This window comes from Euwallacea similis, chromosome 8, assembly GCF_039881205.1.
Source record: "Euwallacea similis isolate ESF13 chromosome 8, ESF131.1, whole genome shotgun sequence".
NCBI classification, from domain to species: Eukaryota; Metazoa; Arthropoda; class Insecta; order Coleoptera; family Curculionidae; genus Euwallacea; species Euwallacea similis.
Genome location: NC_089616.1, coordinates 3,468,255 through 3,478,378, shown reverse-complemented (window position 1 = coordinate 3,478,378; position 10,124 = coordinate 3,468,255). Strand labels below are relative to the sequence as shown.

General features: G+C 35.9%; 4 protein-coding genes across 7 annotated transcripts in view; 2 read left to right on the top strand and 2 right to left on the bottom strand.

Moving 5' to 3' along the window:
* The window catches only part of mRpL2 (mitochondrial ribosomal protein L2), a 54,324-nt gene extending 47,853 nt beyond the window's left edge, over positions 1–6,471 (bottom strand). The window contains exons 1-3 of the mRNA XM_066392722.1: positions 5,984–6,471; positions 5,721–5,907; positions 5,482–5,669 (exon numbers count right to left, since the gene is read on the bottom strand). Coding sequence (XP_066248819.1) covers positions 5,482–5,669; positions 5,721–5,907; positions 5,984–6,437 — 829 coding nt within the window. The 5' untranslated portion in view covers positions 6,438–6,471. The remainder of the gene's footprint in view (positions 1–5,481; positions 5,670–5,720; positions 5,908–5,983) is intronic.
* On the top strand, positions 268–2,273 carry LOC136410465 (progestin and adipoQ receptor family member 4). 3 transcript variants are annotated; one of them, XM_066392631.1, is made up of 5 exons: positions 268–461; positions 518–790; positions 843–1,061; positions 1,121–1,362; positions 1,428–2,273. In XM_066392631.1, exons 2-5 carry the CDS (start codon positions 544–546, stop codon positions 1,614–1,616), a joined length of 897 nt encoding a protein of 298 aa, XP_066248728.1. In that variant the 5' UTR covers positions 268–461; positions 518–543; the 3' UTR covers positions 1,617–2,273. The 3 variants fall into 3 exon arrangements, with proteins under 3 accessions (XP_066248728.1, XP_066248729.1, XP_066248727.1); XM_066392632.1 differs by having other exon boundaries at positions 268–790; positions 873–1,061; XM_066392630.1 differs by having other exon boundaries at positions 270–790.
* On the bottom strand, positions 2,504–4,720 carry LOC136410567 (F-box only protein 9). Its single transcript, XM_066392766.1, has 8 exons — positions 4,475–4,720; positions 4,301–4,414; positions 4,079–4,244; positions 3,716–4,026; positions 3,502–3,665; positions 3,128–3,449; positions 2,958–3,071; positions 2,504–2,901 (listed from the first exon to the last, which is right to left on the bottom strand). Exons 1-8 carry the CDS (start codon positions 4,475–4,477, stop codon positions 2,710–2,712), a joined length of 1,386 nt encoding a protein of 461 aa, XP_066248863.1. The 5' UTR covers positions 4,478–4,720; the 3' UTR covers positions 2,504–2,709.
* A 534-nt stretch (positions 6,472–7,005) lies between the features above and the next one.
* LOC136410445 (U11/U12 small nuclear ribonucleoprotein 48 kDa protein-like) lies at positions 7,006–9,252 on the top strand. Of its 2 annotated transcripts, none has more exons than XM_066392602.1 (5): positions 7,006–7,219; positions 7,675–7,903; positions 8,343–8,478; positions 8,532–8,986; positions 9,050–9,252. In XM_066392602.1, exons 1-5 carry the CDS (start codon positions 7,094–7,096, stop codon positions 9,190–9,192), a joined length of 1,089 nt encoding a protein of 362 aa, XP_066248699.1. In that variant the 5' UTR covers positions 7,006–7,093; the 3' UTR covers positions 9,193–9,252. The 2 variants fall into 2 exon arrangements, with proteins under 2 accessions (XP_066248699.1, XP_066248700.1); XM_066392603.1 differs by having other exon boundaries at positions 7,009–7,219; positions 9,062–9,252.
* The last annotated feature ends 872 nt before the right edge of the window (positions 9,253–10,124 follow it).

The following is a 10,124-nucleotide window of genomic DNA, read 5'->3' as shown; positions in this document are numbered from 1 at the left end:
ATCGAACCGAACAATAGTTATCAACGTTTCAACGAAAAGTTACGAAAATATTGATATGTATAATGATCGTTAGGGCCAGTATTTCAAACTCCCAGTAATTTTGCCAGCAAGACAATTTTAGTGCACAAAAATCTCTCTGATTTGATTTAATCGTTTCTATGGATATTTTTTGCGCTGACAAAATTATTAGGAATTTGAAAAATGGCGGTCCTTAAATAATTGTCGCAAAAATCATCGGTTTTTCATTTACCATCATCAATTAAAACCCTCCTCTATGAGCTCGTTTTTTTTTTGCAAAAATCAATAGCCAAAGGTCACAAGCCGTAGGGTTTCCCTTGCAAATTCTCGCGCATGCCGAGCGCCCTATTCCATTGAGAATTTCCACACTCTCCATTAACTGGGTCAGTAATGTCACGAAAGCGTGACACGACCGTGTCACTGTGACAACACGTTAATTTTAGGTATTTCTTCTCCAGAATTTACATTTTTGCCAACAGATAATGTAGAAAAATTCCAGTCTTCCCCTGTAACTTAGTAAGGATTATGGACGAAATAGCGCGACTAAGGTTGAAGTCTCCTCTGGAGATTTTAAAGCCTGAGGAGAATGGGGTCCCGAATAGCCCTCAACAAAGCTCTAAAGCGAGGAAGTTGCTTCATGTAATGGAGATGCCTGATCATTTGCAATTTAACCCTTACATTTTGAACGGCTACCGTCCCCTGCAGCCCCCTTTAGGGTGTGTTAGAAGCCTTTTCCAATTGCATAATGAAACTGTAAATATTATTACTCACGGTAAGAGGCCAGCAATGTCACCTATAAGCTGGGAAACCAAATATTTTTCTAGCTATACCCATATTCTATATTATCTTAACAGTACCAGACGTGCTTCCTTGGCATTCCAAAGAGCTGACGTTCCTGGCTTGGTGTCACATAGCTGGAATTTTGTGCCCATGGTTGGGCAGCTTTGTCTACCACGTATTCATGAACCTGGATTACGGGCCCATGGCCTATTATGTATTGCTGCAGATTGATATGCTCGGCATATGGACTAGTCAGAGCATCGGTAAATTAGAGCTGCTTGTTAAGTCTTGCAGTTGTGAGGTTTTTAAGGGAATGTTTCAGGTGCCCTTCCATTTGTTTTTGCAACTACTAAATGCCTTCCGCTAGTGATCAGATGGTCACTCATAGTGTTTTATTGCGCGCTATCTATTTGGGGCTTATATAAGGCGATGATTGCCTGGTCCCCCTGGGAAAGACGTTTGTGCTTTCTCCTTCCATTTTTAAACAGAATAGGTCTGTGGTTTTTGAGGATCAGTAAAGCTGGAGGTGGTGACCCCACTGCCTTCGTGCATGTCATACTGCAGGTGAAACTATTCCAATCGATTTAGTTATTTGCAGGAAAGTATTAATAAGTTTTGTTAACACATAGGATGTGGTGTCTATTCTTGGAGGTTGTATAGGGGCGGTTCATATCCCGGAAAAATGGTTTCCGGGGTCCGTGGATATGGTCCTCAATTCCCATAATATAATGCATGTTTTGGTGGTCGCAGCGGTGTGGAGCATGCACCAGGCAACTGCCCTGGATTTGCATTGGATGGCGAAGCATCAGTGCAATTAGTTGTGTGTATTAATTATCCTGATGAGTCGGAAAACAGTATTTGGTGCAATATAATAATAAATTGTTAATGATAGAGAAAGTAGCGCTCTTTGGCGCAGATGTACCTTTGATAATTTGTCAGGCGATGGTGGTAAGAGTTAGTTGTAGCCAAAAATGATAATTTAAAAAATTTTCGCTTCCAGTCAAATGCATTTAGAACCAATTTAGTAGCTTTAAATAAATTAGGTAATAGGTCATTAGTACCTTTGTATAGTCAACCATTAGCTAGTCATGTAATTATAGTAATAATAGCACTGTGATGTAGGAAGTAGTAGTCATCTAATTTCAAACAGTTTACACCAAATTTATTAATAAAATTTCAGAGTACAAAACTTGTATACATAGTGATTGTTGTTGATTAGCCGCATGATTCATCGTCTACCATTGTAGAAAATCTGTAGGTTTTTATGATTCTCTAGTAGGAAGGTTCTGGGAATTTCTGTCAATTTTGCAAGCAAAATAAGGAATTGCTTCCGTATGTGCGCGCACAAGCAATTAAGGCCTTTGTATAGTTGGGAGGAAACGGTAGCATATCGACTTAAGAAATACTCATATGCTGTGATCTTGAGATATTATCATATGTTGTACTTAAATACATTATATGCTCTGATACACTAACGGTGAAGCTTATTTTTTCCTATTCTCATTCGAATTTTAATGAAAATTTGAGGGAAAATGGCACGCGGTCGTGCCGTATTTTCCAGTCCACTTTGCGACTGTCGGTAGTGAACTTATTAACGAGTATACTGGTTTGTCTACCTCAGCGAAATAATTCTTTTCCCACTAATAAAGAACATACATGATGATTAGGCACATCGAAACAGTGGAATTATACATTAGGTAGCAAAAACAATAAGAACAAAATATGTTTTATTTCATAAACACATCACATTTTCAATATCAACATATGGTTTTACCCCAGTTCTTAAGTAGACTAACCAGCGCAAATTTTGTTGAAAAATACTAAATTTTGGTTATTTAAAAGAATCTAACTTGAAGTGTGACTAGCAGTATTGACTTTTATTAATCTGAGCGAATATAAAAATATATATTTTCAAGCTAATGGTTGCTCGGATTCCGATGTAAAACTTTTCACCCAGGAAAACATCAGAGGGGGAAAACGGTTGGTTCTGAGGTCGAAGTTACACAAGCTCTCTTGTCCTTGCTTAGTCCTTGTGAACACTGAGTACTGAGACCAGGCCAGTACGACGTTTCGCCGGTTTTTGTGATTTCTTATACTTAATTCCTTTGCAAAAATGTTTAAATATTGCATACTAAACCCTCTAATAATTGAGTTTTTACCATATGGAAAGTTTGCTCAGAATCGGAGTTATCAACCTCCCTCTTTCTGCCCCCTCTCTTAAAATTGGTTTGAAGGGTTTTAGGAGACTCCTGCCTATGAATCACCAGAGTGACCTAATAAATAATATCCCTTTAGTCTAAAGGTTCTCTAATCATCAACAATAACCTACTTTATCATCCTTTAATCTGTAATACCCGGTCATGATGGGTGGCCTAGGATTTACTAATTTCATTTGATTCACGCACTGCTGCGGGTCATCAGCGGACGTCAACATTAAGACAGTTCCATCGGTGAAAAACCTTAAATACCGATAGTAGGTAATGGAATGCCAAGGTCTATAAAACTGATCCTGAAAACTGTTTTCGCCATATCTAACATAAGTGGTTTTGTTAATGTAACAGCCGTTAAAGTTCAATCTGGGACGGTCTATGAACATATCACGCCACGATGCATAAGTTCCCGGTGTTGGACCGCAGGCAAGCCCCCAAATTCTATAACACAGTATGTCAGTTTTCGCAACATTTGAGCGAGGTGAAAACAGACCTTAAACAAGCCATTTTCCATATTTCGGGGTCACGCGAACATACGTAGAAGCCTCGACAGACTGAGCCAAACATTTCAAGGGAGCGCAAATCCAAATCGGACGAGACCAACCATTTTATGACGTAATTCAGTACTTCTGAGGGCAGAACTGAGATATGTGTAAACTGAAAAAATTGTTTGAAAAGGACAAATTTGAGGACAAGCACCCCCTTACATTTTGCTCAATTGCTGGTATACATAAAGGTCCAGCTCTGGTTACTTTTCTTAGAATTACAGATAAAAGTTGACCCTCCTCAATTAGCTGATCATCATCATCATCATCATCATCAGAGTTACTATTACTGTCATCTTCCTTGTCACTCATAATATAATTGTTACTTTTACCTAAATGTTCAGTGTCTGCATCATCTGTCAGTTGCTTACTTTGATAATCAAGTTTATACTCAATGTCTGGCACAAGCTGTACTGCTTTACGATAGAACTGAATGGCTTCAAATAACTTCCCAACTTTCTCTAATTCAATTCCTAACAATGCTATAATTTTATAGACTGAAAATTGTGGGTGTTAAAGCTTTACCATTAATAAAGTATTTTCTAGCAATGTCCTCTTCAGAAGGGTTTTCAGAATTTGATTCCTCACAACTAAGTCCTTTAGATGACTCAATTTTGGGACTTTGTATCTCTTGGTGCCACTTTACTCGAAATGAATTTAGCTCATCTTCAACAGTGGATTGATCTATCCTCTAAAGAGCAATGCTAGATTGAACTAAGTAGCCAGTTTAATCATTTATTTATTTACATCCTGACAAGTCTTGCTTGACGAAGATGGTTTGTCTTGCAGCTCTCCTTCATTTTCAGCTTCAGCTCCACTTAGAGATGCATTGGTTTCAGTTGACTTTTGAGGGATATTATCCTAGATTTCATATAGTCATTGTTTTATTACATCATCCATATGTTTTTGTTAAATACTTACCATTTTTTAATAGCAATCGTAAATGTAATCACTGCCTCTTAGTTGATTAGAGGTATGCTAGTTCACGGTCAGAAAATCTCACAACTTTTAAACACTTTTCGGTCGAAGAATTAAGAATTATTCCGTTGAAATTAACGGCAAAAATTGCCATGTTTTCGAAGCGCAATACGCTTTATTTATGTTTTTGACAAAAACGATCATATGGTCGAAAAGAGATTAAGGACGACGAAAAAATTGTAAAATAATTAAAGCGCCATCTCGCCAAAGATAGCGAAAACAAAGGTAGAAGTAAAAATACTGCGTTGACTTGAGTAGATGGCGCGGTATATGTGAGGTTAGAGTATTCATCAAAATCCTTGAGGCTTACCATTACAACAAAAAAGTTGTAGTACGTAATTAGAAACGTTTCCAAACTAGAATCGTACAAAAAAGGGCAAAGAACTTGTTATTTATCCCCGCAATGTAAGAACTTGTCGGGAATAGCTTTCAACAATTTTTAGGTAAAGAATACCGCTACCAAGGAAAAAAGTTCTTACTTTAGCAGATCTGATAGGCAGTCCTTTGCATACTTCACCATCACTTAAAGTGTAGTAAATTAAAAAAAAACTTATTCCTATTATTTTTCTGAATAATTAGATTATTCTTGCTCGTATCAAGTTACCGATTTTTTATTCATTTGTTGACTTCAGATATTCAACTGTTAATCACATGTCTGATAATGCAATTACGGTCCAGTGCCTACTACGAGTTCTTTTTTAAATGCTCATCCGTTAGATAGAGCGATGTACGGAAACAAGGGTCAATTTCTTATATATTTTTCGCTTGATTTAAGGTTCAATCTCAAAAACAAAACTCAAAAATGACCAGAAATGTTTATTTATTTATAATGTTGCATGTTCGATTCGTGAATATAAAAAAATAATCTCAGCCACAGAACAGCCCATGTACCGTTTTAACAAAAGGTCGTGAAGTAGTAAGAGTTACATATTCTGGTTTATTATTTTTACTCTGCGCTATCTCTTTCACTGGTGGAGGTTTGCGAATTTTCCTCCCAAATCTTCCAGTTTTCCTTTGCCACCAACCTGACCTCGGTCTATTACCAAGTTCTCTATTTTTTTGAGCTGAACCAATAGGAGTATCTGCATGCGCCACGTTACTTAATCTTCCTACAGTGCACATACATTCCTCTGGTAAACTAGGAAAGGGCACTTACAAAAACACACTGATGATGGGGCTATAACAATACCTGAATTCTTTTTTACTTGGCATCATAATGATAACTTTATTATTTGGGGTTTTTCGTATAATTGTTGCAAAAGTACCAGCTCCATGAATTAAAAATCCACCTAAACCAGGATATTTTTCCACACAATGCACTTTGGTGCCTGCTGGCAAAGCTCCTAACGGGTGTGCATCACCTTCATTTGCTCTAACTGTATTATAAAGAAAAATCTAAATTGGTTTGCTCACTTGGCACATTATGATCTTTTCTTTAACTATACCACTTACCTGGTATACGCGGAATATGACAAGAGGTTTTAAGTAAATCTCCTGGCTTCATATTTTCTGTGGCTAAAATATATTTTAGCTTTTCACCATACGCAACTAAAGCCACATGGGCAGTTCTGCACCCATCTTTAATAATTTTGATAACTTTCTCCACCTGCGGAGGCCCCTCTTTAGGTCCAATTCTTTTCCAATCAATCCAGTGGTATTTATGTTTGATCCCTCCTCCAATACCTTTGACCACTAACCTGCCCGTCTCAGGGTCTCTACCCGCTAAATTCGTTACTTCAAGTGGTTTTATCGTGTACTTTTCAGTGAAATGTACTTTTCGCCTAAAAGCAATTCCATGTCCAATTTGGGGTTTATCAACAAATTTCATTTTAGTCCTGACTGAATTTTTTTGAACATTGAATACGTCAAAAATTGCGAGTCTCTGAAGAACTTTAATGTTGAACATGATTTACTTTAGAGGAATATTAGAATATTTAACTTTTAAAATTCAACATTTTCTGTATATTTTGACATAACGTGATTGTTCACCAAAAAAAAAGAAACGCAACCTAAAACGTGGCAATGTTGCAAATTAATTTAGATTAGCATATACATATATTTCTTATTTATTTTAAAATTTATTTGTTTAGGCACAAATGGATTGAAATTATTTGTTTGTGCCTCATTTCTCACTGTAGATACGAGGAGTTTACAACCAGCGAGCGTTATTACGAGAATAAGTATAATAATGCGTTACTCGTGGCAATAGGCTATAAAGTAAAAAATAACATCTATTACTTTTTCCTCCACTATTAAATAACTAATTAAACTAAAAAAATGCCATGCGCTGAAAATGTAACAATTCGCAAAAAAATAATAACAAAATAAGGAACAACTTCTACATTATGCAAAGGCGTTGTTGCCATTTTTTTTTCTAGTACAAAACCGCAATGTAAATTGTACGATTTGAGGTTATGTTCGTGTTTGGTTAGGTGGTTACGTTAAAAAAATTTCTCGAAATTAATTTGTTGTCAATTATTATTAATAATTTATTTTCAAAACTCTTCTCATTAGTTCCCCTTAAAACAAAGCATAAAGAGCATCACAATTTATTATTTAAAAATGGAATTTAATTTAGATATAAGGAAGAAGCAATTGGAGAGTTTAGGACAATACATAAAATCTTCAGAAGATAATGTTAAATCTGTTTTCCAGTCCTTGGGCTGGAATATTAACAAGACAGTTCAGGTACTTAACTCTTCAGTTTTAAGCTACCCAACTACCCAGGGCTTAACTCCTCAACCTTACATATTACTTATTTTATATTCAGTTATTATTTCCCTTCCAATAATTTGAAAAACTATCCTAGAATGGTCCAAAAATCATTTCCTGGAAATCTGAAATGTAAGTTACCTGTAACTTACATTACAGATTTGAAGTCAAGATGAGCAATGCATTTGCCCATGAGAAATCTTGGATCATACCGAGACAGTTTTCTATTACATTAGAACAAGCTTATTATGTTTTCATAGTTTTTATATTTATTATGTTTCATTACCAAATATTCCATGAAACTGTGCATTGAATCTAATTGAAGTTTCAAGATCAATTGATCTTTTTTTTAACATGAAATTAAGATTTAAATGGAACTTCATGAAACTTCATGAAAATGATGCGACTATATCATTAGTATTAATCTCCAGGATGAAGATCCTAAGGTGATGTGCCCCCTAAACAAACACCATTTAATATCAAAAAAAACAATGTCAACTCATATCAAGAATTGCACATTGAAAACTTCAGGTTATAGTGGTGATGAGCAGTTTCTGTCTGAGGCACCAATAAATAGTGAATCTTCCATTAAATTCTCTAAGACAAAGAAAGTTGAGCTGTTCATTGCAGTTAGAGGAAGCAAACCTGAGTTCAAATCATGTAAGTGTAGATTTAACATACAGACTACTCAGAAAGAAGTTCAATTTATTGCTTTTGGGGTAACATTATTATAGTTGTTTTTTGCTTTTTTAATTTATAATAGTTGTGACAGATTTGCAAAATGTAAGTACCCTACAGGTGAATTTAATTGGTGTGATTTTTTTCAGTATGGGGCCATCCTTTCAAATGGTCATTTATAGCCACAATTACTGCTTTTATACAAAATAATACAATATATCCTTTTAAGATATCCTTTTCAGACTGGATTTGCCACCCAGAGCTTATTCTTAATCAGCTCAAACTTCCAATAATGAGAAAGGCATAATATAAATTAGACACTGTGCAAACTCCAGATTTTTCTTTTGTTATAGTATTATGCCTTTCTTTGAAATCTTAAACCAAAATAAACACTCCAGCAAGTCGAATTGTTCTTCTATAGCTTGGAATGGCCGAGACCCTGATCCTCTCACTTCAGACCGCCTGACAAGCACATTTTCAGGAGATGAAAGACTGGCTTTATATGACTACAGCATAAAACACACTAAAGGTCCCCCTAAACCTGAAGAATTCACTTTGTAAGTACCTTAAGTTACCTTTTACTTGTTTCCTCTCAACTCTCACATTTAAGAGAATTGTCTGACGCGAGAGAGAAAAAAGAACTCTCAGAGAAAGATCAACTTATCCAGGCACGTGACTCGAAACGTCGGAGAGCTAAATACAAGTCTGTTCATACAAGCAAGAAAAGCCAGACAGAGATAATGAAAGAAGTTATTGATAATCAGATGGCGTTGTATATTGACTGGGTGAAGCAAAAACAGGAAAAGGAACTGAGGGATAAGGAAAGGCTTAAGAGGCTTGCCACAGAGAAGAGGCGTAAGCATGAGACTATGGAACATTATGGCAGCTCATATCAATACAATGAGCCTGCTTATGCTCAAGGTTATGAGAGTCAAAATCAGCCGTATATGTCAGAGTATAATCTCAATTGTTCAGGTCAAAATTTCCACGCAAATCAAGGGGTTATTACTGATTGGAGTCATGTTTATCAAGGAGGGATTCAAACTGATGTTTATTTGAATACTGGTAAGTTTTCTCTTTCACGTAATAAGTGGTTGATCATATATTTTTTTAACTTCTCTTTTCCAGACCAATCTACAGAAAACAATTATTCTATATCAAATCCGTGTTTGACTGACTCGCAATATGTCGGCTACGAAGATAATGCTTCAAATCAAAATACTTACAGCGATTATCAGTCTCAAATTAACTATCTACAGATAAAAAAATGAAGAAGAACATTGGAGCCTTTGGTTAGACTAATTTGTGAAGAAATACAAATTTTAATTATTTTATTGTTTGTATCAAATTCCTGTAGGCAGATATTTCCTAAAGCTGCGGACAATTAGCGTAGTGTGGTAACACGGTGGTGGGTTTGTCTGGCAAGCACCGCCATCATTATTATTTGCACTGAATCAGAATTACGCCTTATTGTCATTAAAAAAAAAAAATTGAAATTCTCAAAAATATTTCAAAGTTATTTCCGGTACGTCGAAATATGCAGATATTGAATTTATTCCATTTGTCTGCTCCACACTGCCTCTCAATACCTTTTATTACTAAGGCTTGCGAATTCTGAAAGAGTGATTGGAGATGTGTTCTCTAATTATCTTCAGTTTTGTAAATGAAACTTAAATTTCGAGTAAAAAGCAAACAATTATTTATAGCTTTAATGTTGTTCAATCTCATACCTGGGATCTTGGGGGGAAAATAATTGAAATTTGTGACTAGTGGAGGAATTTTCAGCTCAAATTTGTTGGATATTTTAAAGGGGGATATTTGTTGAGAAGTGCCTGTGAACCGATTCATCGGCCTCCTTGTAAATGTGTTTCTCCCTTTCAGAACCGTCAGACTTAGCCTTGTAAATGCCTTCTGCTTCGCTTATCACGCTGTTTCAAGTAAAACAAAGTTTAATTCAAAAATCACGATGATTTTCTTTGCGTTATAAGCATCTTTCCGCCTGTTTATTGTCTTTGAAAGTACTTACAGAAGCTATATCGACGGGAGTTAGATAAGCTTTCCTTTTAACACTTACTTTCATCTCCTCTTGGTGTCAAGACCAGTTCCAATCTCAAGGCAAATTTAATATCTTTAAGGCGGGATTGGAAGCCGGGCAGAAGCATAATTTTTTTAGCCTTACCTTCAGATTTCAATCGATCGGTGT

Excerpts from the sequence above, each read along its gene's own strand:
- LOC136410465 (XM_066392631.1), top strand. The coding sequence starts at position 544 with ATGGACGAAATAGCGCGACTAAGGTTGAAGTCTCCTCTGGAGATTTTA. Across the intron at positions 1,062-1,120 it reads ATGGACTAGTCAGAGCATCG|GTGCCCTTCCATTTGTTTTT; the intron begins GTAAATTAGAGC and ends GGAATGTTTCAG. Across the intron at positions 1,363-1,427 it reads TCGTGCATGTCATACTGCAG|GATGTGGTGTCTATTCTTGG; the intron begins GTGAAACTATTC and ends GTTAACACATAG.
- LOC136410567 (XM_066392766.1), bottom strand. Across the intron at positions 4,245-4,300 it reads CAAGCAAGACTTGTCAGGAT|AGGATAGATCAATCCACTGT; the intron begins GTAAATAAATAA and ends ATTGCTCTTTAG. Across the intron at positions 3,072-3,127 it reads ACAGATTAAAGGATGATAAA|GTCACTCTGGTGATTCATAG; the intron begins GTAGGTTATTGT and ends ATTATTTATTAG.
- LOC136410445 (XM_066392602.1), top strand. The coding sequence starts at position 7,094 with ATGGAATTTAATTTAGATATAAGGAAGAAGCAATTGGAGAGTTTAGGA. Across the intron at positions 7,904-8,342 it reads CAAACCTGAGTTCAAATCAT|CTTGGAATGGCCGAGACCCT; the intron begins GTAAGTGTAGAT and ends GTTCTTCTATAG. Across the intron at positions 8,479-8,531 it reads AAACCTGAAGAATTCACTTT|AGAATTGTCTGACGCGAGAG; the intron begins GTAAGTACCTTA and ends CTCACATTTAAG.